Genomic DNA, 26,863 nt, shown 5'->3' on the forward strand with positions numbered 1-26,863 from the left:
AGAGACCTGACGCTCCAGGGAAACCTGAGAAGAGCAAGAACCTTCTTTGGAGATGGAATTACAAAGTGCTACATCACCTCTGCAGTAAAGAAGCAGGACAACCAGACACACAGACTCCAGACCATCATATTGTGACTCACCTCAGTTTGGTTTGCCATGCTCTTCCTGAATGGTTCCTGGTGAAAGCAGCTGCTGCTCACAAGGACTCTACGCAGTGGGGTGGCGAATGGGGAGCACCATCATGCCAGCTATTTGTGCAAAGTGCACCTTGGGAGTGTGACCCACCATGTGCAAATGGACGGCGGCCGTTGCTGCTCACTGCGCCGACCTCACCTCTATCGGCCCAGCCCATATCGGGCTACCTCTTCTGCCCGGCGCTCTCCCTGTGCGCCTTGCCTGCATCTCCTTTCTTCTCTTTCTGGCCAGTGCAGCTCTTGCCGGATGCCCGGCCGGACTGGGTCATGACCCACTGCACGTGCTGGCGAGGGGCACAAACTGCTCATGGACTCTGGAACGCCACACACGCAGTTACAACCACCTGGAGGGTGACGTTCGACTACGCCGCCTATATTCCGCAAACAAGTTCTTCCTCTGCATCGACAAAACAGGCAAGGTGGATGGCACACGGCGCAAAAACTATCCTGACAGTGAGTACGCAGTAGCGTCTTTTCCTCTCAGTCTACTACAAAGGGTGTGGGCTTATTATAATATCAGCCTTCACTTTTATTGCATGCTTTTTCTTTTTATGGCTTTTTTATCACTTGGGATTCCTCTGTCTTTGCTCGGGTCAACAGATTTTACCTTCAGTTCTTTTAGGGTCATGGTGCAAGGCATTGCTAGATATTTTTTGGAATAGTCATTAAAAAGCCATGTTTACCACAGAATACGTTTTGAATACTGAAAAAAATAAAAGGATAAGTTGTGTGATGGCTGGACATGAATACAAAAGCAGGGAGCAAGAATATTTCTTATAGGATATTAGCCATTCATTTTTCTGCATTTTAAAAGCGTGGGTTGATAGCATATGTTATGAATTGTATAATACAGTACATTTTAGCACTCTAATATTTTATCTATATTTCATGATCATAACTTTCCCCTTTTTTAAAACAGCAAGTCAACAACTTATTCATATTTCACAACATTTCCTGTTACAAATTGCCCAAATTTTCCCACAAATTTCCCACAATGTTGTCACTGAGCTTGCATGCTTCTAGCTACTCGTAGCCATGCATGGCTTACCACATGTATTTCTCAGCAACTGGACATTTGACAATATGAGTTGATGTCAAGACAACTTTGGCTTTTAACGGTCATGAGACTAACACACTCTAGTGGTTTGGGGGTCTGACCTTAGTTTGACCAAAGACTTACTTTGTGTGTTTATATGTGTTGCTGAGTACCCTTTTTGCAAACAGTGTGAATCATCTCTTCCAGACCAGTCACTCCAGCTGGGAGCACAGCTTTGCTCTGTTGGTGTGCAGCTGTCCAGATTCAATAGAATTACACAGAATTGCAAGTGACTCTCATTGCATGATACTAAGTGTGGGACAATGAGGCAACACGTGACAAGCAGCATGACTTGATAGACTTCAGAATTCAGGATAAGGTTCAGAAAAACCATGTAGACATTCATGTGACAGTAAAAGATATCATAAAACTGTAGGTTTGGAATACTTTAATCATGTCTGGTCATTTCTGCAGTCAGTCATGTTTTGTTATAGACCCATGAGGAATTCCTGTCACCAACAGTTGCTTTCCAAAACTGTGGATTTTCTCAGTTTTTGGTTTCCAGGGCTCTGTCAGGTTTGCTTAGATGTTGCACATGGGTTTGGTCAGGTGAAATAGTGCAGTCCTCCAATGCAATTTCCACATTCATTTACTAACTATACTCTCATTTCCTGCACCGAAATTTCAAAAGTGCCCCTTGAGTAGTCAGGGCCTCCTTTGCCATGATATAATAAATCTTCATGAATTGTTCTCATTGGTGCTAGCAGAAAAAAATACTAGAATTATTCTTCGTAATACTTCCTAGCAAAATGCCTAAGATTATTTAGTAATTTTACAGAGAATGCAACGTGAGGTCAATCAAGCATGTTAATAAAATCAAATGAAACTGTTGAGCAAAGAGTAGCTAAACGTAAATCTGGACATATCTGATGTGTATTAATAATGCAGCAAAATACCTTATACCTTAATATACAACAGACTCGAATGAGCCATTGTCTAGGTGTATTCTCATTTACAGATCCTATCTTATTTCTTACAAATTCGCTAGTGCAGTACGCATGGGTGGAGAGTGCTGGTAAAGGTGCTATCCAAGTTTGTCCCATCCACCTTTGTCCTCGGCATAGCCCCCGTGATCTGTCAACATGCTGCCCTAGACGAAACAGGGGACATTCGTACACACCCCTGGACCTACTCACTTTTTCCCCTTTTCCAGCCCCCGCTCCCGACTGCTCAGGTGCAAAAACAGTCGGAATTAGTCAACGAGCCCTCGGCTAATTGAGGTTGGAAAATATTGTATCAATCCCAGTGGAGTGGAACAGCAGAGGGGAAGATGCAGACCCACGAATTCAAAGAAAAAGGAAAACAGAGAGAGAGAGAGAGAGAGAGAGAGAGAGAGAGAGAGAAGAACACAGGTTTATAATGTAGAAAAGGTAGAATGAAAGAAGAGAAAGGAGAGATGGAGGTTTTTGTGGGATTTGATAGTAAGCCAGAGCTTCTTTTATGTCAGAGAACTGTTGTGAATGGAACAGTACCCATCTAGACTAACACTGGCAGTCTGAGCTGAATTAAAACCTGGCAACGAGTTGAAGCAAACACATTTTTTTTTTTAATGTTCTGGTTTTAGCACTTGTCTGTTGCCATGTCTATTTTAGGAAAGTTCTAGTTTAGCAGTTCTAAAACGCAGAACACTGACTCTGAGAAACAAATAATTTCACTTGCACAAGTAATTCAATGCTGTGCTTTGGAATACCTTTGTCTCGGCTATAATTCCTGAATTTTGGCTTAGTCAGAAGTTTTGAAGTACAAATTGGTTTAGCAATGAATAGTTGAGATAAAGCAATTACAAGGTTGATGGACAATCTGTACGAATCAGAGAAGGATTTCACGATAAAGTGGTTATTGGTTGTACTCCACTCCAATTGTTCTGTACAGAACATAAAACCTGGCAATGAGGAGATTTGAAGAGATTCAAGAGATTTTTGAGAAACATTGATCATAAACTCTGTTCTGTCCTCTCAGTGGTCAAGGGATCAAACAGCTAAAAAGCTTTACCTTTGTTCAAATGTTGTGTTGCAGATGGTTTAGTTCTGCTGAGAGGGGGGAAAAGCACACACCTTATCCACAATTATTTTCTCCATCAGCAGTCCATTTGGAAGAATTTGTTTAGCCAAAGTTGTTTTTCTTTTCATTATTCATGTCACAGGTACTTATGAAATATTGGTGGTAAGCAGGGCCAGCTTGCACAATCTTTTTTTTCCCTCTTCAATGGGACTTTAAAAGGACACACTGTTAAAGTCTTGGGTGTGTGGCTAAAGACATCAAATGTTTGAATCGGGTCCAGGTGGTGACACTGTGCTTAGAGCTGTGGAAATAAAGTCATGTAACCGGCATAATCAGAAAAGTCACTTGTGTTAAAATATGCTCACTTTTCTGTGTGCCAGGCCCTGTGCCTTCACCCTCTCTCTCTCTCTCTCCTGCTCACTCTCTCTCTCTCTCTGTCTGTCTCTCTCTCTCTCTCTCTCTCTCTGTCTGTCTGTCTGTCTGTCTGTCTCTCTCTCTCTCTCTCTCTCTCTCTCTCTCTCTCTCTCTCTCTCTCTCTCTCTCTCTCTCTCTCTCTCTCTCTCTCTCTCTCTCTCTCTCATGCCTCTGTTTCAGCCGTATTTCCAGGACTTGTGTCATGTTTACCAAGTTTCCCCGTCGTAGTTCTGCATCTCTCTTTACATGCTACTCTTTTCCTTTGCTGTGATTTCATAGGCGTGTTGCGCTTGGCCCCAAGTCACAGGAAGAAAATCATCCAGCCGTTCTGAATATATTGTGGATTTATTTAAAACATATTTCAAGAAGCAAGACTGTCAGTCTACTGAGGCATGGACAAGCCACAGAAGGGAGATTGTACACTACTAATGCTGGCATATACTGTAGGAACGTTAGCAGTCACCAGAGGTGAAAAGGAATGTATATAGTAGTTATATTCATTATTTTGGCTCAAACATGTCAGATGAAACTTATTTTCTGGAAGAATGTGTTTTAACATGCATTAAATTACTCGTGTCCATTAACAAAGTGTGTCTCAGATTCACAGACTCATGAATTCAACACAGAAATGACAGTAATGATGGGAAATACTTCACTTGTAATTTAGTGGTCAAGTACTGTATTTTGATGGACAGGATTGAGGCTACATATAGGCATATGCAAGGATTTTATACAATTTTCCATTGATTCAATCAGAGAAGTCGATATTGGTATTGTAACTTCATACTGCCATATAGCAGAACAGCATTATTTGTTGACACGTTGATTTTGGAACAGTTCTCTTACATCCTGGTCTTGCTATTTCACACCAATGCCAAATGTCTGAGAAAAAATAGCATTCCTATTTAGCACCATTATGACCTTTGCATAAGATGTAAGTAATAACCTTAATATAGTGAAGTAGGTAGCCATTTACCACAAGCTAGTCAGTCTAATGTGTGACCCTTGTATACAACTAATTTTCTTAGGCTGCAAGGTGAAGTTGCTATGTGTAATTCCCCACTTACAACTAGTAATATCCACTGAAATTCCCTTAACAAAGAAATTTCCATTCATCAACTTGGGATGGTCAAATCAACAGAGCCATTTTTCTAATGTAAAAATCACTTTAATATGCATTTACATTTACAGCATTTGGCAGATGCCCTTATTCAGAGTGACGTACATAAGTGCTTTGTGCTCCAATGGGAATCTCTCTCATTGGATACATTAATGCTGGTTCACTAGGTTGCATACTTAAGATACCACGAGTTTTAACATTAAATGATATACAGGCACAGTATTTGTATATGTCTTTAAAATTTACCACACTAATCAAAGTTTTGAGAAGGAAATCATTAACATTAGTTATCTTAGCTGGTTTGATTGTTGCTAAGCTATTCACTAGTGTCTGCTGTGGTTGCAATTTCAATCCAAAATGTTGCACTACTCACTACAATAAAACAATATCAGTACAGTACATATACAGTATTAGCAACCACTCCTTGTTGTAACTATTAAAGAGCTTTTCATGAGCTTTATATGCTGTCAGCACAAACAAAAGCCACACTTTCCTAGAGCAGGCATGTTTTTGCCCCCAATTTTTCATGTAGATATGGCATTATTACAACTTACCGCAAATTAACGCTTACAACACCATGACTGCAGCATTTCAGTTTTTAGCCTTATAAGGAAAGGAAAACCAGCTTTCTCATCATTTTAAGCGTAAGGACATTTTGGAAAGGTATAACAATACTACTAGATTTACAGTCTGAATCATATTACCATAAGTAGTAATTATAAAAATTTCATTTTTTTGCACTAATGCTAAATAAAGTATTTAATAACTCAGCATTAAAATGTTTTCGTAAAGTGTTCAGTTTGACAGAGGAGATAAAGACTACTCTGATGTTTAGATTCAGGTTTATTTGTCAGGTGCACTCCAGTTTTAAATTGTAGAGCTCCTATGCAAAATGCGTAAACGTTAAATCTAATAGGCATTAAATCAAAAACTGCCAGAAAGAAAAACACTTAGAGTCTACTCGAGATTGTGGTACTCATTGAGCAGCATGCCAGGTGATTCCAGCCACTTCTCTAAAATCTTAGAATGTTGCTTACTTTAAGTCTAAAGAGAGTTCCTGGGCCATATGGTGCCAACAAGATGGAGAAAACTGCCTATTTAATCCTTTCAAACAGGGACATTGGGTCCAACTATAGTGGGAAAATGCACAAAGTTCATCTCTTGCCAGTTGTTCTTGGCACTGAACCGGGACAAGGGAGAAACATGAAAGACACACACACACACACACACACACACACACACACACACACACACACACACACACACACACACACACACACACACAAACTTGTAGGAGAGGTGTGGCAATAATATTTAAATTAATATAACCTCTACTAACTAAGAGCCAAGTTTGATACCATGAATAAACACAAAAGTCTCAATTACCAGTTTTTTTCACATGTATAGTCAGCCTTTGTCTTCATATTCAATTGTACTGGGTTCATCAATTTGTTTATTAAGTCTGACTTTGAATCCAGATGGCTTTTTTTTCTGCTTAATATACTGAGTACTTAATACACAGAGCTGTCTTTACCAGTAATGATTGAAATATCACATGCAACATCAGGGGGTCAGAGCAAGCTGTGTATTGAAGTATTGTGAATAAGGTAAGAAAAATTTACATGTTTAAAAGGCTAGTTAAGCCATTCTTAGCTTTGGTGTTATAATCAGCTTTTGTACTGTATTATAATCAGCTACAAAAACATTAATTATATATAGTTGTGTTTCTGTGAGCCCACATATCTGACAGAGGTGCTAAGAATAACCGGGATCGTGTACCCATACAGCTAGACCTTCCAAGAAATTGGCAAAGTGACGTATGGTACATTATTTGCAATAAATACTGCTGGCATGCAGCTATCTTTCATAAAACTGTTTGACTAAACTTTGGGAGAATCTGTGATGATTCTAAATAATAATAATAATAATAATAATAATAATAATAATAATAATAATAATAATAATAATAATAATAATAATAATAATAATAATAATAGGGGGGCAACGGTGGCTTAGTGGTTAGCACGTTCGCCTCACACCTCCAGGGTCGGGGTTCGATTCCCGCCTCCACCTTGTGTGTGTGGAGTTTGCATGTTCTCCCCGTGCCTCGGGGGTTTCCTCCGGGTACTCCGGTTTCCTCCCCCGGTCCAAAGACATGCATGGTAGGTTGATTGGCATCTCTGGAAAATTGTCCATAGTGTGTGATTGCGTGAGTGAATGAGAGTGTGTGTGTGCCCTGTGATGGGTTGGCACTCCGTCCAGGGTGTATCCTGCCTTGATGCCCGATGACGCCTGAGATAGGCACAGGCTCCCTGTGACCCGAGGTAGTTCGGATAAGCGGTAGAAGATGAATGAATGAATAATAATAATAATAATAAACCTTTACCCCAGTTACATATGGAGGTCACATTCTTTTACGCTCAACTGATCCACCATGGGTTGGGTTATCACCTGGATAACACATGCTGATAACCCAGATAAGTAACCGACTCACCTTAAGATTCTCTGGAATGACTTTGGAGATGATGATGTTAATTTTGAATTACCTGAGGAAAGTGCACTATAATGTATTGATACCAGTGGTGCAGTATAAATGTATTTCATTTTAGAACTGGTCAATCTCTAAGTATTGCACAAAGCAGAACCCGCCCTCATAGGGGGTCTGAGCATCCAGCCATATAGGACTATGGTACTGACTTCCAGGAAGTTCAGTCTTAAGTAGAACCATAATTCATGCATCAGAGAATGCTCTTCATGTTTGCCTTTAGACTTTTAAACACTCCAATGGATATTTGGTTGGTCTACAAAATTGGGTAATATCACCAAAATTGCGTTTTTGCCTAAGGACAGAAAACTGATGTTCTTCTCCTGAATGTGAATGTATGTGTGAGTAGCTTTTCTTCTGACTGTAGGATCTACTTTTTCAATCAAACCTCTGTCCATGAGGGAAGACATTTCTTGGGTCAACAACCCTTGATGGGGTCAGATATTTTTAAGGTCTGGTCCTCTGAGAACATTTGAGGCCATGCACAGGGCTGTAGTTTGTATTTTCTGAATCAGTGTCTATTATCCACTAAATGAACTAGCTAAGCATAAACTAGCTAGCTAACCCTGCCTGCCCAGTGCTACTTCTAGCAATAGCTAGCAATACAACAACTCACTTATTTGTTATGACTCCTGGGCTGAAGCCCAGCATATTTATTAAACCTGTGATCCAGTTAAAAGATGGGTACTTGGGATGCCGAACTCAAATTTTAAAAGAATGATACCCAATAGACGGTCTAGAACCGCCACTGGTTGCTGCATTCTGACTGGGGCTGCTTAAAGTGCGAATGCGCAAAATACACATACCTAAATGCTGCCCAAATAAATATATTTTATATACATGTACACAATCACTGAAATAATTATACAGTAGAGTGGGTATTGCTCCACTACACCAACAATGATCTAAAGCTAAACTAAAAGGTGACATTTAATGAAAACTGATCCAAGACCAATTTTCTTTCCCCTCAATGAAAAGTTATTAGCACTGTTATTCTAATGTTTTTATGCAGGATGTAAAACAACTATTAATTAGATCAGTTGGGAATCTATGGCTAAGCTTACTCATGCAGCACCATATGCTGACTAACATCTGCCAAAGGAAACATTGTCAGTCTTTCTGCTTGCTGAGGCTAAATGAGCGAGAGCAGACAGGCGCTGACAGTCTCAGCCTCACTGTGTCAAGACCGAGGTACTGGCAACATCTCTTTAGAATGCTCTGTGGGAATTTTAGGAGCTCTGAATTGATCTTTTGATTAAGACGTGCATTAACCCAGACAGTACAGTATTTTTTGGAAGCTGATTTTTCAGGACTACTGGGGATTCCCTTGTATTTGCTTTTGAGATTTCTGAGTTGCAAGTCCTCAGACCTACTGAACAAACTGAGCCTAACTGAGAAGATAGTGTGAACCAGTGATTCACTGTAAGCTTCCAAGAGAAGAGTGCTGAAAGTGTGGAGGTTTATTAAACCCATAAATCCTGAGCTTTAACATGCATGAAATGGCATGCATGAGGCATGTTCGTCACACTTTTCCTCGATATACTGTAGGAAGTAAAGCATTTTAAGCCATAAACCTACTGAACTCTACGCTACACCACTAGGACCCAGATGTCTCACTAATACCTCACTGTCTGTAATCACCTTGCACTTCTGCTCCACCCCATATACTCTGTAACATCTTCTCTACATAATTATAAATGTATATAACTGAAAATTCATTGCTTACCCTAGTTTACATATATATATTATACTATAATAATACTATAATAATAATATAATACTATATTATACTATGTATATATATATACTATAATATATACTAATATACTAAGTATATTATCTGTAAATACACTGTATATTATCTTGGTTACTGTTGGACATAGAATGTACATAAAACACACATTTGCACAGACATATATAATTATTTTTTTTACAAGTTTTGTTATCTATCTATCTATCTATCTATCTATCTATCTATCTATCTATCTATCTATCTATCTATCAAACTTATGCTCAATTGAAACGATCATGCAAAATGGCACCATAGAAACCAAGCTACAAATTCATTGCTGACTAAGAACAAATATGACATTCCAGATCTCAGATGGCCAAATGATAATAAGACGGAGGCACACCCATGGCTCAGGCGTTCACATTTCAGCCAGGATAGCACGGATATTCAGCTGATTAAGCTATAAAAGGGCACAAAAGGCAACTATAAAAAGTATGAGTCATAGCAGGCATATATATAAAAATATCTCTAAAGCCACATAATAGAGATTTCACGGCTCAAATGAAATACTAAGCAATCAGTAGACTAGTATATACTATAATATATAGTATAAATATATCAGAATACTTAAAATATATACAATGATCATTTATACCACAATGATGTCCCATGTCATCACAATGATGTCCCATGTCTGATGTCTTGAAATATTGTTTGTACAGACAAGAACTAAGCAGCTTATGCTTTTTTGACTAAAATTATGAATTTATATAATAAATCTATGAATTTGATTCACCGTATTTTTTTCCTTTAAAAATAAAACTGTATCCATGGGAAGAGACAGGCCTGTTTACCAAAGCAATTCATAAGGATCTTTGCCCAGCTGTCTTACCCACTTATCCATGTTCATAAATATTATGTAGGGAGGTTATAAAATAGTTCAGAATATGCAATATAACTTCTTTATAGCTTCATAAGGAGCTAGTACAAACAGGGCTGACCAGACAACATGAGGCTTGTATTAAAAGTAACTATGACCTGTTGAGATTGACAAATTGACAAAGTTTGTCTTCAAGGAATCTATTAAGTTGCTTGCGTACCTGTCTGAGACTACAATAGCACAGTAATTGATTCTCAGAACTACCAACTTCTCCATCTAAATGATACCTAATACTTTGACACTTGATACAATGACTTCATCGTTTGCAACTAAGGTAAAAGGATGTTCAGTGACAAAAGGTATATAGCAGTACTGTATAATTTATGGAATGCCTTGAAAACTGTTAAAAATATCTGGCAAACACACTTTACTAGCCTTTTTCCTGCGTAGCTAATTACCTCAAAAAGTGTCTATACTGAGGATTAATTTTGTCTGGTACATGAAATATAATAGTTTGTCTTAAAACAATCAAGTAAAGTATCAAACAAAAACTCTAATGACATACTGAGAAAATAATAAAGCATTAAATAAGATTAAATGTGCTGTAACAATAAAGGGCTTTGAATGTGAAAGATGTCCCAAAATTTTTCTTAGTCTTAATGCAAACAAATTTGGCAACAGCCAATAATTCCATCTAGAAAAGTAACACAGATTAATACGTCTGCAGTCTTCTACAGCAAAGTGTCCTCACTTGACTTCACTGTTTGGATGAGCAGCTCACAATCACCCCCTGTAGAGGATAGGGTTAAGGTCAAGGCCTGTGTCACTGCTGAAGACATTTGACAGGTCTGACAGGTGGCTGATGGTACTGTTGTGTCATCTGTCACCCCCCTGTCATTTCAGTACTGCAGAATAGAGACTGTCCTGTGTCTGGTCAGCCGAGTGTAACATCCTAGACCTTGCTCTGCTGCTCTTCCCTTCTTGTATATCTGGAGCTGTTTTTTTTTTTTTTTTAGGATTTAAGATTTTAGAATAATAAAGGAAGAAAGAGTGATGTAATTTATGATAATCTGGTTTGTGGCTTCAAAGTTGACCAGTTTAGAATTAGCAAGTCATGTTATGCCATCTGGTCACTGCAGTAACAATGTGTTCCCCAAATGTGAACTCCCCCTGGCCCTTTTGAGAGCTGCTCGAAACAAGCAAACCTCATCAAATCTGTCTTTAAATGTCATAGCAGGCCTTTCCATGCAAGGCCACTCTCTCCTTGATTAAAGAAAAGTTTCTATTTAGGGCCTGAATTCTGTCTGCCACCAATCATTCAGTCTCACATAGATGCAGGCAAACTAGACCACAGTTTCTTTAACCTCTTTCACCTCAAGTGAGAACCTCCTCTAGACCTCCTTAAGTGTGGGGTTGGAAGACAAGTGATTTTTGGTTATTTATTGTACGACAGAATTTGCAGTGATTAATGACTAAGCTCTATTCAAAGAGTCATTCCAGCAGGATATGTTTATTTAAAGGCAACTCAAGTAAGGTTACACACATTGTTTATGGATGCAAACATAGACAAAGCTCTCCACCCTGCTCAGGCTTATATAACAGCATTCATCCAGAGTTACCACAGCCATCGTAACTGTTATGAGGCACTTTTCACAACACCGATAAGATTACCACCCTTGTAATCAGTTTACGCACAGTGCAGATCAGATTCCCTTAAGATCACCTCCAGAGCATTACAAATCCCTGTCTTTCTTCTGCAGTTCAGGATGTCCCTGGATGGATGCAGACTGATTGTAAGAGTGAAATTCTAAGAGTGTATAAATCTGACTGAGAGGAAAATTATGACCTCTGACCCCGGAAACCATTGATTGCGGAAGTGGTATTTTTATCTGGCTCTTCTAATTAAGACTTTCTAGGCTCCATGAGTGTCCCCTTAATCGATAGCCTCAACGGGGGGTATGTTTATGGGTTGTTTTTTTTAATTTTTCTATTATTAGAAAAGCTTTTCTGAGAAGAGTTAATTAGATTTCCTGAGAATTCATTAATTATATGTAGGTAATAGGGTAGTAACAGTGTGTGTGAGAAAAATCAATATTTGTTGTGCTGTTATTATATTTGTATCTCGCTGTGATATTGTCTAACAAGTTCAGTTGGTTCTATTCACCAGAAGAAGGCAGTTACTAATCCTGCACTAGATGCATCATGTTCATGTTGCATATTACATGATTTTAGCTCTAATTTTCCCACTAATCTTAGAACTTACCCACTACCCACCCCAGCACGATGACTATTCTCACAGCAACCACCAGCAAAATTTTCAAACATGTTTGTATTGCCTTTCTGATGAAGATACATCTTGGATTTCATTTTCCAATGAAGGTACCTCATGCAGCCACTGTGGCATGAAGTTCTGAACAACCAAATAATATTTTTTGACTTATAAAGGTCATGAAATCAAGGAGATCTAATGTTTCCTGTCGATAGTGGCCACTCCGGTACTTGTTCATTCATTGTCATTTTAAGACAGGACTACTGCAACTTCTGTCTGGCCGGTCTTCTGTATGACCACGTGCATGGATGGGTCGATAAATAAACCATGCTAATGCTCAACTTGTTTTTAACCTCCGCAAGTCTCCTACATCACTTCATTGCTGTGTTTCCTGCAATGGCTTCGTGTAGCTGCCTGCATCAGATTTTAAACATTGATGCTTGCCTACAAAGCCAAAAATGGACCAGCGCCCACCTACATTAAAAACTCTTATCATATGTACCCTGCGCTGTACTACTAGCGTGGCTTGACTGGACACACTATCCAGGATACAAGAAATGGATCATGGATAAAGACTCTTCTCTGTCCTGGCACTCAGGAGGTGGAATGAATTTCCCCTGTCTGTCAGAACAGCTGAGTCACTAATGGTCTTCACCGTACACTTGACTTACAAATTTTATTATCAAAGAATAAATAAATAAATCTTTTGTCTTGTGTGTTTTTTCATGTTGTACTAACATTCTCCAATAAACTATTAGCTTGATGGTATTCTTAGTCTATATAAGGCAGTGAAAAGAGTGAAGGTGAGAGGGTCCTAGGTTTTGAGTGGTTCTGCCTTTTTGTCCTCGTCTGACCCCTGCCTCTGTGCCTCTCACCTGGCCTATCTGTGTGTGCGTGTATGTGTGCGTATATGTGTGTTCAGGGGGTAACGGGATACCTGTCACTGCCACTAATGGCCTTTTGAAGGACCTGGCTAATCCCCGGAGCCTGCATTCAGCAAGGCATAAAGGGGGAACGGGGATCAGGGCAGGCCCCTGAAACCGTACAAGCAGCGGATTGTGTGAGCAGGAACGTCACCCAAGTGTGCAGCAGTGTGAGAAAGGAGCACAAAGAGTCCCGCTGCCAGCGGTGCCAGGTCACGCTGCCCTAATTACTCGCCTAATTTATACAAAACGTCATTTGAAATGTACCATTTTCTAAGCAAAACTGATGACCTCTGAACAAGCAGCGTAAAATCGCAGTGATCGCTACCTTACTGGAGAATGTAATAAGTCCAGGTAAGGAATACGGTGATAGACATGGAGATGGAAAGTTTGACAGTGTCAGCATTAAAAGCAGTTTCCAATCCGGAACACTTTGGTGTATTGACTATTCCTTTCACTGTCATGACAGCTTGAGTGAATGTGACAAATGTTTTAATATATTGTAACATGATGAAGGATAAAAAAAGAAATAGAAACTGAGTCTTAGACAGGTGTTCCATATTATAGCCCGAGGACATTTATTAGTTAGGACAGAATGCTCTGCAAAGCTGTTCAAATTTACTGAGTGTGACACTGTCCAAAAAGTTTGCCTTTAAAAAAATCACCATAGGCTGTAAATTCCACAAAGATAAAAGTTGGATCATTGGTTTTATTCTACGTCAAGACTGGATGTTGCATATTATTATTATATCTGGTATAGTCCAGCAGGGAACTTAAATAGCATAATCTCCTTAAGATGTGCTTAGTGAATATTATTTTAATTCTAATAAGAATTGGGGCAGTGGTGGCTCAAGTGGTTAAGGCTCTGGGAGAATCGGGGTTCAAGCCCCAGCATTGCCAAGCTGCCACTGTTGGGCCGTTAAACAAGACCCTTAACTCTCTCTGCTCCAGGGGCGCTGTATCATAGCTGCCCCTGCGCCCCAACCCCAACCTCCTTAGTTGTGATATGCGGAGAAAAGTATTCCACTGTGCTGTAAAGTATGTGTAGCGATATGTGTAGTATGTGTAATAAAAGCTTGAAATGATGCATCCCAGTGTCAAGTGGAGTTAGTTACCACATCAAAGTTAGTTATTTATCAGTATCTCTTTTATAACACCAGATCAATTTGCCAAAGATTAAAAATGTTAAATTTCTCATTAATTAAAGAACATGATGTGCTTTCATGTTACATTTAATATTGCATTAGAGCAACAGTTGTTCCTTTACAGCAACAAGCATAAAGCATACAATTTCCAAGTCTCAGAGAATAAGTATTTATTATAGAACAAATAATAATAATAATAATAATAATAATAATAATAATAATAATAATAATAATAATAATAATAATAATAATAATGTTTCAGAGACAACAAGAATTTGGGACAGATAGAAGAAAACAGGCTCACAATCACTGAACATACTCTTTTTCCCTTAATTTTCCTTTCCTTTTTTCCTTTCCTTTCTGAAGCCTATGACAGAATTAGTGTATATTAATTGCAGTAGGATATGAGAAGAATATCATAAGATAATTAACATCCAAATTAGAAAAGAATTTAATATTACCATTTTTCAAAACGTCAAAACGTGGTTTTTTATACCACATTTAGTATTTGATTTTGTCACAAAACAGCTTTACAGCAAAATATCAATTCAAGAAATGAATTATACATTTTAAATACTACCTTTATGAACCACTGAGAAACCTATTTTTCTAAGAATGTGACCCATTGATTTCACTTAGGTAAAAATGCCTACATTCCCTTTCTACATGAGCCACACTCTCACACACCAGTTCACTTCCTCTCACTTTTCCTTTTACTAACATTATTCTTGGTTGGCTTCTGTAAACAGCGTAAATTAAGACATCATTAATTATGAGAATTTGTGTTTATTAGTGCTGTGGGGTGTCATAAGCCTATATTGCAATCATTGTTAGTTTTGAAGAATTACCTCATTTGAGGAATTAAAAGTGAGACCAACCCATAGCAACTGAAGTACAGTCAATATTGTGTTTGTGTAAACCAGGATGGGTAAAAAAGTCATATGTTAATGTTCACATTGGAGTGAAAAAAATGTTTATGGATGTGTGTTGTGGGGGATGAAGGAATATATGACAGGTTTAACTTGTGGGGACATTTGGCTGGTCCCCAAGAAAACGGCAGCTTTTATATAAATAAATAAATAAATAAATAAATAAATAAATAAATAAATAAATAAGCCAAAAGGTTTCCTAATGGTTACTGAGGTAAAGGTTACAATTTAAGTCTATCTGCATTAATAATGATGCCAGTGGAAGGTTCTCAAAAGAACCTTTAGACATGTCTCATAGTCTGTTGGTGGGATAAATGAATCTCACTTGACTACAGAGGCTTTAAGAATGATGCCTGTTCAGAAACGCAAGTTTTTTCCTCACAGCTCAAGTCTCTGTGGAAAAACTCAGAGCTACTCATAAGAACCATTTTTACGGAGTTGTACATTTCATCAACTTCAGCAAACCTCTTGAGGGAAAATCATATGTGTGGAAAAAAGTGTCTAAAAACACATTTCTCATGTAAATAGTATGATTTAGCTTTTTGAGCAGGTAGCACTTGTGCTAGAAAAGCGGGAATAGCACAAAGTAAAATACTGTACTGACATAAGCTCCTAGTAAAGTTTACAGAAAGTGTTAGACATTACAAATGCTGTATATTGTTGGTAAAATACTATTACAATATTGATGATTTTCATTTTATCGTCATCTCTTCATTAGTGACAACTTACACTAGGCTAATGTAACAAAGCATCATGTGCTATAGATCGTTCATCGTTCATCAATGTTATTAGCAAAACATAACACTGGATTGATAACTGATACCAGTATTGGTACTGATGTATCCTAGCATTAGAGTTGCAGGCCCAGAAGCTAGAAACATTTCTGCAAATATTACCTCGGAGTTTGTGTGTCAAGCCAGTTGAGGACATTACGGAACAGCTTTTTTATCACTGCCCCCTGGCAGGATAGTGCAAGCTTCACTTAACAACGTCGCCATTCACCTGCTCATTGTCACCAGCCACGATGATGTCAGCACAAACCCAGTTCATTCACAGAGATCATGCTATCATGTTGCAGGTTCACAAGCTTGAATACCAAGTGTTTCTCAGCACCTCAGCAGCAGGAATGCTGCCATTATGGATGTGATATATCAGACTGTGATACAGGAAAGCTTTGATGACATAATATATGACCTACAGACAGTTAAAGCAACAGTTTGGTCAAATAAATTAAGTACACATTATTCATTTTGGTTCAAATAAGACAAGATGAGTTTACAACTGCTAGTTTAGCATCATGGCTAAATTGCACTTCTAGATTATCTGTAAATATGAGTAACAGTATTAAGAGCAACCAGCTGGGGGATTCATGCTTAGTTTATTATTTCACATTTGTTTACTGTGCATTGATTCTTTTTCACTCTTGAATAAGACTCTTTGATAAGAAATTTAACAATAAATTTGTCTATTAAAAATGACAAAGCAATGGGGCCCTGCAAATGGAGTTACACAATTATATAGGAAATTGTATAGCAAAGGCAATGCAAGGTCAGATTTACAAAAATTTCAGCTAAGCTATTGTTAAGCATATTGACACTCAATAAATTTAAAAAAAAAAAAAAAAAAAAAAAAGTAAAAAGATTAACAGTAAAACAGCACATCCAAAAACATCTTAGCAGCTTAGCTTTCAGATTGTTTTCTTCATTATCATGAAATGACTGATAATCATAAAAGCCTTGTTAAATGTTTGTGTGCATTTAAATTAAATAAACTATTTAAATGAGTTAGCTTATAATTTAAGTTACCTTATGATTTGAATTTAGTCAAAATAGTTGTAGGACATAAACATTTTGACAGGCTAATTAGATTTTCATGAACACTACATTTCTTGCATAAAACCTGCGAAAGACATTTGTTATTGTTAATGAGGACCAGTGCTCTCAAGTCCCCAAGAACCTTGAAACAGTCTCATGAGTCGGCTGTTCCTAGTGGTAACTGGTGTGGCCTTTTTATGATGTGAGATCTCACCACACACAGGCCGAGACAGGAGCCAGATCGAAAGCACATCCGCGGAGGCAGATCAGATCAAAGGTCCTGGTCATGGCCATTAGGGCCAGAAGAGAGGAACCCGACATGAAAAGCCTGTGTTTTGAAAGGGAAGCAAAGAAGAGAAAGAGAAGGAGCAGAGAAAAAAACAACAGTGCCCTCTCTTAGCAAACTGTGAAATAATTGAAAAGGTACGTCAATCAAGGGCATGCATACCGTTGGAACCGAGAGATTCCCAGGCTTTTTTTAGAGGGGGCAACAGGCCAGGGAGAGATGCTGAAGGGGGCGACCTGCGAAATTAAAGACCTCCAGGCAAGTTGGGAAAAGCTAGAGAAACTCTGCCCAATCTTTCACCCGGTCTACCCCCTCCTTCCCTTTTAATTGAGGTGGGAGGAACCTTGGTCTTGGCAACAAAAGCCGGGTCATTAATAAGTCCTTGTCGGCTTCCAGATCTCAGGTAGGTAACAAAGACCTATTCGGAGCAAAGGGCCAGTTGAAGGAAACATAATTTTATGACCCCCCTGACCCCTGTAACCCCCCTACTACCACCACCAAGACCTTCTTACTACTATGTACAACTCTTAGCCCTCCCCTTCTCCTTATTCAACTATACATTTGACAAAAGAAACCCAGTGAGAATTCTCTTTACTCCCCCGCTTCTCTTTCTACCTACTTTCAAGGTCAAAAAAAAGACCCAATGATCTGAAGATGGGCTTTCTTCCAAAAAACTCTACAGACTGGGGGGCTGAAAGAGAAGACTGAATGCAAAGACAAAACGAATAAAGAAGACTAAGCACAGGACTTGTTCCATGCTTTGAGAAATCCCATGCAAGATCAGAAAATGTCTGGTCCACAGTTGACTAAGCAGAAGCGAGGATTTGCTTAATTGACAGTTTTGGCTAAAAGGTTAAGAGAGCACAGACACACAAAATGACCTTTTTGAACGATCTTTGGCATTGCAAACTTGAAGCATAGGTTACAATGCTTTTTCCTGCTTGCTCATAATGCAGTTTTAGATGGATTAGGTGGGCCAGAGCAGAGATTAAAGATGTACAGGTTTAAGGATTAAAGTTCCATCTGGCACGATAAAAGGGTTTTATTATCTATTCCTTCAGGGGATTTCTTATGGTTATACATTGAATCACTGATAGCACCTGTTTAGGCACAGAAGAACTTTCCAAAGCAGCAAATACCCAGGAGTTGGTTAAGCATTTTTCAAAATTTGGTGGAAGTAGTGAAACCCAGCATTATAAAGTTCATATGTTTAATGCTAAATTTGTAAAGTTATTAGCTGCTTTGACTGACATTTAAACTGAATGGGTTTAACCCCAAGAACTAAAAACAAGAAACTAATGTCACTTAGACCATGTGTCCTGTTGGTGGAAAGTTCTGTAGTAAAATGTTCTTTGGCTGTAATAGTTTATTTTGCAGTTTAAAGGAATCCTTGGCTGCAAAAAAAGTTTGAACTTTTGTCTAAATTTTTTTTTAAAAAGTTCTAAAATTTATGACTAAATGAAGCTGGCTGAGGTCTGCAATGTTTGTTTAATCCTGCTTTCCATCCTTTTCCATAAGATGGTACTAATACATAAGTGGTACAATTTCTTGAAATGTACATGAAAACAAAAAATAATCAAGTAGATATGTGGATTCTCTGGGTTTCATATTGTAAAAGCATGGTGTGATTGCTGGAGTAATAGACATATTTTTAACTTCAGCTAGTATAATGGCCTCGAGTGCATTCAACATCATTTTCAAAGAAAATTAATCTTAGTATTAATATCCTACTATCCTGCTTTTACAGATCCCCAATTTAGTTTTTTGTTTAGTCTTCAAGAATCTCAGAGTATGACTCATTTTTCTTGAAACACCCTAAAGCTAATTCATAAGATGTCAATTAAATGCCAATGAGGAGAGACCTTGACTCCCGGGGCTCATACCTAATTATAGACATTAGGAGTAGCAGCACTTTCAGGCACCAGTACTTTTCTCTCGACTGGCTCAGTCCTCATAAACTCATTTTGAACCCCAGTCATCTGGAACACTGTCAAAGAGGATTACAAGCTGTACACATGTTTCTACCACATGATGCTTGCAACACCCTACGGAAACATAAACAGGAAAAAACACACACGGGTCTTCAAAGCACGGGCATTTCTAATGGAGATGATGAGCTGGCTCTGCAGCTGGTCAAAGCTACCTGCATGACCTGCCAGTCTGGTTTCAAGCTGTGACTGGGCTTCCTTCACCCGCAGGTCAAAGAAGAAAGCCGCTCGATTTGTTTATTTACTTTCTTTCTTCACCTGAAGTGGGTGATGTCTATAACTGGCATGCGTACACAGGACACTTGACTGAGCTTCTTTTTCATTTGTTCAGAGTCATTATCACAATTGATGCCAGTAACCATTTAAGATTAAGGGTTCAAGAAATGATACAGTATTCCATAATAAAACATGGAATAAAACATGTGTTGCTGTAAGAAAATAATATGAAAATAATTAACAAAGGGGTGGTTTTACATTATTGTTACTTTTAATGTTATCACCTCAAAGTTGTATTATTTTTCAAGAACAACACTTCATACAGTTGTTTACTCCTCTTAGACAGCAATTTCCCAATGAATACCATTTTTATTTACTTAAGAATGACGCATCATACATTTTATACGTTAATAGCTAATGTTGTGGAACTTCCAATAAACACATTATTTACTTTGCGCTTTAAAGTTTAAGCTGGTCTTCTATGCTAGAGTTTTGAGCTGATGAAATAATTTCTTTGGGTATACAGACTGTGCAATGTCCAGAACAAGCTTTCCACATTTGGCTAATGTTCTGTTTGGAGAATTACTTTTATTCAGGTTGAATCACAGGTTGTTCAAAGATTCTTTGGAAAGTTACATGCCTTTTTTGTATCCTAAAGAAAGCACTCTGTTCTAGAGTTCTTGTAAGGTGTTTAAAAAGGATTGTAAGCAAGACCCCTTAATTGCTAACTTTTTTTAATAATAGTGTAATTTTTACTTTGGTTTGACTATCTAACCTAACACCCATTGCTAGTATGCTTGTAAGAGTTTGATGTGAATTTCAGATGTGAGATTAGCAACCAGCGATTGGCCAGTGAACATTTGTACAGTCTGTTGAAGATTAATTTTGTGAGCTTTTGACACCATTAAACTATTCCTTTTGGAACATGCTAATATATATTCTATCTATTAACACATATAACATGTGACTGATGGTAGGACAAGATATTTCTAGGGAAAAGAAAGGCAAAAAAAAATTGTTTTTTGACATGATTTTTTATTTTTAATGACATGATTAAACTGATAACACTTTTTTAGTCATATTTTCTAATTGTTTGTGCCTCCATGCATCTGTCCATCAGTCCCTCCCTCTGTGATTTACCTTATCACAAGATTTCAAGTAGGAATGCTTTAATCTTTATGTTATTTATATGGATGTATCTTTGCAACCAGCAGATGAACTGATTAGGTTTTGGAATTGATCTAAATTGGATCAAGGTCACAGCAAGGTCATATTTCCAAAATAGTTTTTCTTTAGTAGCTCCCTGTATACTGTATATATCTGTTTTCCAAATATAAAAATATACACTGTTAAGAATTCTACTTAAGAAATATGTAGACAAGGTTAACTGTGACAAGGACATCAATGTATCTTAATTATGCTTCCATTAATTTATGCTCCATCATCGTTTCCAGCTACACTCCAACTGTAAAGAACTTTGTCATCAACAAGGCATCTGTGCCTGCAGTTTTTTTTTTTGTTTTTTTTTCATTCTGTGTCAACAGTTATGTTTAAAATTCCCAGAAGATCAGCAGTTTCTTAAATAATCATGCTCAAAATGTCTGGAAGCAAAATCATGACATAGTCAAAGTCTCTAAGATCACACTTCAGCTATTTTAATTTTTGATTTGAAGATTAACTGAAGCGCTTGACTGAAGCTCTATGTGCATGATATTATGTATTGTGTGTCTCCAACCTGATTAGTGATCAGATAGCTGCACGACTGACCAGAGGTGCATCCAGAATAATCGAATACTGTTTCATAGGTACTACAACATCGGATTTAACAATTTGCGCAAGTGTCAAACAATGGTTTAACCACAAATATATATATATATATATATATATATATATATATATATATAAGAAGAGTTTCAGCACTGGATGCACCGTACAGTTTACATGCACCGTACAGTTGCATTAGGCATTTGGTCTGAACTGTAGTGTGAAAATATTGAGTAGGTGTTATAAGCAGATGTTTCAATATTAATTTTAATCTAGGCAGTGGAATGTGTTTGACCCAAAGGTCTTAGGTGTAACAGATATACAGTCATGTGAAAAAATTACAACACCCCATGGAAGCCTGTATTTTTTTAACTAGTTAAACATATGGACATTTTATCTTTATTTTACCAATATTGGAAGATACAAGTAATATGACTAAACAAATAAAACCGATAAATGATCTATAAAACGTAATTTCTTGTGAGGAAAAAGTAAGGACACCACCACATACTGTATATTTGTACTTAAAATGTATAAAATAGGTGCAAATTATTAGAACACTGTTACAGAGCCTTTTACAGAAGGCTTGCCTTATTTAAACCTCAGATATTTAGTTTGGTTTGCTTTTAATTGTTGAAGTGAGAGTTATCACAATGGTTAGATCCAAAGAGCTCTCTGAGGCATTCAGAAAGAAGATTGTTGATGCTTATGAGTCTGGAGGAATATAAAGGAATATAAAAAGATCTTAAAAGAATATGTAATCAGCACTGTCTGGTTATTGAAAAATTATTTACAAGTAGAGAACATTTAAATCTAGTGCCAACATGGCCAGGTCAGGCCATCCGAGGAAATTCACCCCAAGAGCAGACGGCAAGATGCTTAAAGAAGTCTCCAAAAACCCTACAACATCATCACGGGACCTACAACAGTGCTTTCATTATCAATCAGAAAGAGACGAGAGAACAACTGTAATTATCATGGGAGGTGTGCAAGGAGGAAACCTTTGCTGTCTAAGAAAAACATAAGGGTCAAGAATGAAGTTTGCGAAGGAACACAGAGAGACTTCTGCAATAATGTGCTTTGGACAGATGAGTCTAAAACTAAATTATTTGGAAACAGTAACAGTATGAAATACCAAGTACAGCATTTCAACAAAAGAACCTCATACCAACTGTGAAACATGGAGGTGGAAGGTGGTGGTTTGGAGATGCTTTGCTGCAGCAGGACCTGGCCAGCTCATCATCATAGAATCCACTATGAATTCTACATTGTATCAGAAGGTGCTTAAACATGTGAGACCATCTGTCAAAAAAGTGAAGCTGAAGTGGAACTGGACCTTGAAACATGACAAAAACATACCAGTAAATCCACCAAGGACTCACTGAAAAGTAAAAAACGGAGAATTCTGGAATGGCCAAGTCAAAGCCCAGATGTAAATACTACTCTCACGGCTGAAACATCACACATCGAGGAGTGGTGTCCTAATATATTCCACATTTGAAATATTCATTTTGTTGATTTCTTTTGCTTAATAAGTGAAAAAAACATTTTTGTTGTTAACAAGCAATTACATCACTTTACATCTACAGGTACAAATAAAAACAAGATCAGAAATTGACATGTTTACATTTCTTAATAAAGAACTTAATATTTAATGGGGTGTCCTAATCTTTTCACGTCTGTAATCTAACGGCATAATGCCTTCAACCAGAGCACAGACTTTAAAGCCTTGAAGTTGCCTCTGGTTCAGTTCCTGCATTTGCTGCCTGCATTTCCTAACTGGCGCTGGGACAACATCTCATTCAGCACCTTGATGTGATTCTGTGTTTACAGTCCAGTGCCAGCAGCTGATTTGTCTGTGTCATTTCCTCTCACAACCCACAGCAGAGACTGAATGTTTCCTAGGGTGTTTTGGCTTCTTTTTTTTTAAAGTAACAGCCTTTCGGGAACAGGGATTATCCGGACAGATAGCATGATGCATCAGGGTTTCTTTGTAGGTGAAAACTTGAAATAATGTTAAGAAGAGAGCCTCCCGTACAGTAATCAGATCCCATTCAGATGTTGATGGACAAGCACTGAGGTTTGTAGTGGCCATCTGCTTTATCGTCTTGATCTGTCTCTAGTTTTAAAATAAAATAAGATTACCAAAGGACATGGACAATGTGCTCTGATAAATGATGAAATAACTTGGCAGTGTTCATAAGCTCAGCATAATGCATTTAAAGGTTTTTATTTATTCCCACATAACAGTGAAACTATGCATGTCACTATAAATATAGGATAATGGTGGCTCTCAACTGCAGGTACACAAGAAGACATTTACCTGAAATAATTAAAAAAAAAGGGCTATTGTTGCTTGTCGTGTTTTTTCAACTCCTGGCAAAGAAATATTCTTAGCACACACGGATGGCTGTTTTTCTAATCGCTAATGATAGACCATTTTGATGGCTAAACTTTCCCTTCTCTAACCCAGGCCTCTCTTTTCTGTTTTCTTCTCCAGGTCTGATGGAAATCCGATCTGTTAGTGTGGGAGTTGTCGCCATCAAATCTGTCAGCACCGGCCTGTACTTAGCTATGTCCAAAAAAGGCACACTCTTTGGATCGGTAGGTACATCTTCAATGGTTTTACAAGACATTCTGTAAGGGCTGTATGAGAACTAACAAAATATTTAGAGCAATGGCATATGGTGTACTTTGCAATATGGAACCTACTATTGCTTGAAGTGAAAATAATATTTACCTTCATCCACACCTGGATGTGGTTGATTTCAGTCCTAGCCCAAAAGAAAAATGAACCTAGCAGTAAGTGTCACTGAATTGCCGCTGAACTTTCCAGAAAATAAGCACACTGACCTAAATCCCATTTAACTGAGCTCAGTGAGCTGCCTGAGGTTTACAAGAACTCCTTGAGGGCTCCTGCTGCTCACACTCCTGTTCCTGTGAACCCTGTGCGTGCCATCAGACAGTTGTTTGTGCCCTGTTTAATGAGTGTGTGGTGCCTGAGCACTTTAAGCGCTCTATGAGACCATCTCAGCATGACAATCAGTCACCCAACAAGAACAAGTCAGCCTTTCAGATAGCTCAAGTCTAAAAGCACAAAAACAAACAATCCATGTAGCACGAAAACGTCTGATTTCATCCCTGTTTGAATCTCAACTTAATGACTATTAATCACAACACTCACTCAGGAGCTGATCTTATCTAAGTGCAGGCAGCAGGACGGCGCTGATAACATCCCTGAGCGGAAACCTGAACCACATTGTCATTGTGCCATCTCTTTTTCTCAGGATAAGAGCTCTATCCAGCCGTAGCAAAGGAGCAAAATAGCACTGTAGTAGGGGTGTAACGTAATACGCAATAATCTGTAGCTGTTTAGCGTATCTCTATTCAGATTTGGAAATGACAGAACTGATTGTAATTCTGGCTCTGATACTTCCTCCACTTTGGCTACATCACAACAGATAACATGGGACTATTTTTTATTTTATTTATTCATTTTTTTGTCACACAGTTTTAGTTTTTTTGCTTGAATCTGCCTGTGATTAATAAAGTAATTATTCATTTATTTCCCAACATAAACGTAAAATAAGCTAGTAATTTAACACCCTGCAACACTGATCAGGCAATTACTAAGGATGAATGCTGTGAAAAATGTTCACATATGCATGAACACATACTTGCTCAAATTGTCACACTATTTTTCCTCATTTTAAGCATACATTCTTAAGAAGAAAGATGATCTGCAAATACAGTAAGAAATGTAGGCTTGAGATGATTGATGCTTAAAAAGCATTTAGAAGTGATATTATTACACTTTATTGTAATCATATAATAGTAAATGGTAGATTTATTCAGGATCTTGTTATATCCAAGATGCTTTCACTTGTTAAGATGTGGGTAGAAATGCTGCACTTTCAGATCAGTGTTGAAATCAGCTTCAGATGTTTTCTCATTAGTCTGAAAATGAACATAGTTCTTATTTCTCTTTTCTTTTTTTCTAGGTAAGATATAGCCCAAGCTGCAAGTTTAAAGAGCGCATCGAGGAGAACGGCTATAATACGTACGCATCCCTGCGCTGGAAGCACGGCGGCAGACAGATGTTTGTGTCGCTGAATGGTCGAGGGAAGCCACGGAGGGGCCATAAAGCGCGACGGAGACACCCTTCCACTCACTTCCTCCCAATGCTCCCAACATAGCTGAAATCTCTAATTAGCCTTTTTTATTATTATTAATGTCATACACATATATAGCTGTATATGTATGTTTGCAGAGGATTATTTCTACATCATTTTTTGGTATTGTCACATAGTATATTAACTTATTCCTCCATCCCTGTTAGCTTAAAGCCTAATAAAGCATTTGTAAGGTGTTTAATATTATACATAAGCAGTTACCTTCCATATTTATGTTTCAGCTGGAGAAGCTAAGCATTTATAACGTCTCTAACCAGCTGTTGTAAAATACATTATCACATTTACCTAAACAGCAATAGACTAGTAGGTAAAATTTCAGAAACAAAACTTCCTCAATCACATATAATGGAGATATAATAGAAAACTATTTGTGTTATAACAATTGTGTCTACAGATTTGAGAAAATCCTTTTTGAAGCTGTTTGCGTATGTTCAGATGTGTATTTTTATGCCAGGTGTGTAAATATGAGTGGAAGTGCTTTTAACACATTTGCTACAATCAAACTACACTTAGATTAATCAATGTTACATAGAACCTTTTTCCCTATGAGGGAAACCTTAACTGTTATATGTAGATGACTAAAAATTAGGGCTTTACTTTCTTCAATTTCATTCAGGTATTTGAATATAAGTTTTGTATATTTGAACTATATTCACGTCACATGAAATTAAATTCCATTTCTTTTTCAGTGGCGTATGTATTATGTTTTTTTTTTTTTTTATTTTATTTCATTTTTTTTTCAATTTTTAATGAACACTTTACAGTAGCAGGACATGAATAATCATGCACTTAGACTTGAGAAAGATACTTAAGGGCATGTACTAATCATGTACTAATCAACTGATGAAAAGCTAAATTTAACTATGACCTGAGTCTTATGAATTCCTGTGTAAATAATGACTAACTGAAGTTGTTCATTAGTTAATGTGTTCTATGTTTGTATACAGTAAGAAAGAATATGAATTATACAAGCGTCATTTAAAACTGTTTATAGAATTTTCCAATTTTTTTTTCCAATTAAGTGTGTAAACAAATAACACTGCATGGTACTGGATTACTTCCATAATTTACATGGATCCTCCTTATTGAACATAGAAAGACACTAATTATAAGACAAAAATTTTTATCTCAACCCATTTTTGCATCATTCTCACTCCATTTCTCTTCAAATCACATGTTTTGTGTTATCTGAGTGGCTCTGGCCCAGGGATTTGCTCCTTTGCTCCTTTACAGTAGTGTCTGCTAAATGTAGTAATGCTGCGATGGATGGGCAAATAGATGGGTTGAGATGAAATTGCTGGTGTCATTGCAGCTTTCAAACGTAAAATCATAAGCCTCACTAAGAAGTTAAAGT

General features: G+C 37.6%; 1 protein-coding gene across 1 annotated transcript; it reads left to right on the forward strand.

Moving 5' to 3' along the window:
• Positions 1–286: 286 nt before the first annotated feature.
• fgf22 (fibroblast growth factor 22) lies at positions 287–26,129 on the forward strand. The gene is made up of 3 exons (XM_060864647.1): positions 287–647; positions 23,817–23,920; positions 25,318–26,129. The coding sequence occupies exons 1-3, from the start codon at positions 287–289 to the stop codon at positions 25,510–25,512; spliced, it is 660 nt and encodes a 219-aa protein (XP_060720630.1). The 3' UTR covers positions 25,513–26,129.
• Positions 26,130–26,863: the final 734 nt, after the last annotated feature.

The sequence above is a fragment of the Tachysurus vachellii genome, chromosome 1, assembly GCF_030014155.1.
Source record: "Tachysurus vachellii isolate PV-2020 chromosome 1, HZAU_Pvac_v1, whole genome shotgun sequence".
In the NCBI taxonomy this organism is placed as follows: domain Eukaryota; kingdom Metazoa; phylum Chordata; class Actinopteri; order Siluriformes; family Bagridae; genus Tachysurus; species Tachysurus vachellii.

Bases quoted from the DNA above. Each gene is read 5' to 3' on its own strand.
- fgf22 (XM_060864647.1), top strand. From the start codon at position 287: ATGTGCAAATGGACGGCGGCCGTTGCTGCTCACTGCGCCGACCTCACC. The intron at 648-23,816 runs GTGAGTACGCAG...TTTCTTCTCCAG, and splicing joins GCGCAAAAACTATCCTGACA to GTCTGATGGAAATCCGATCT. The intron at 23,921-25,317 runs GTAGGTACATCT...CTTTTTTTCTAG, and splicing joins AAGGCACACTCTTTGGATCG to GTAAGATATAGCCCAAGCTG.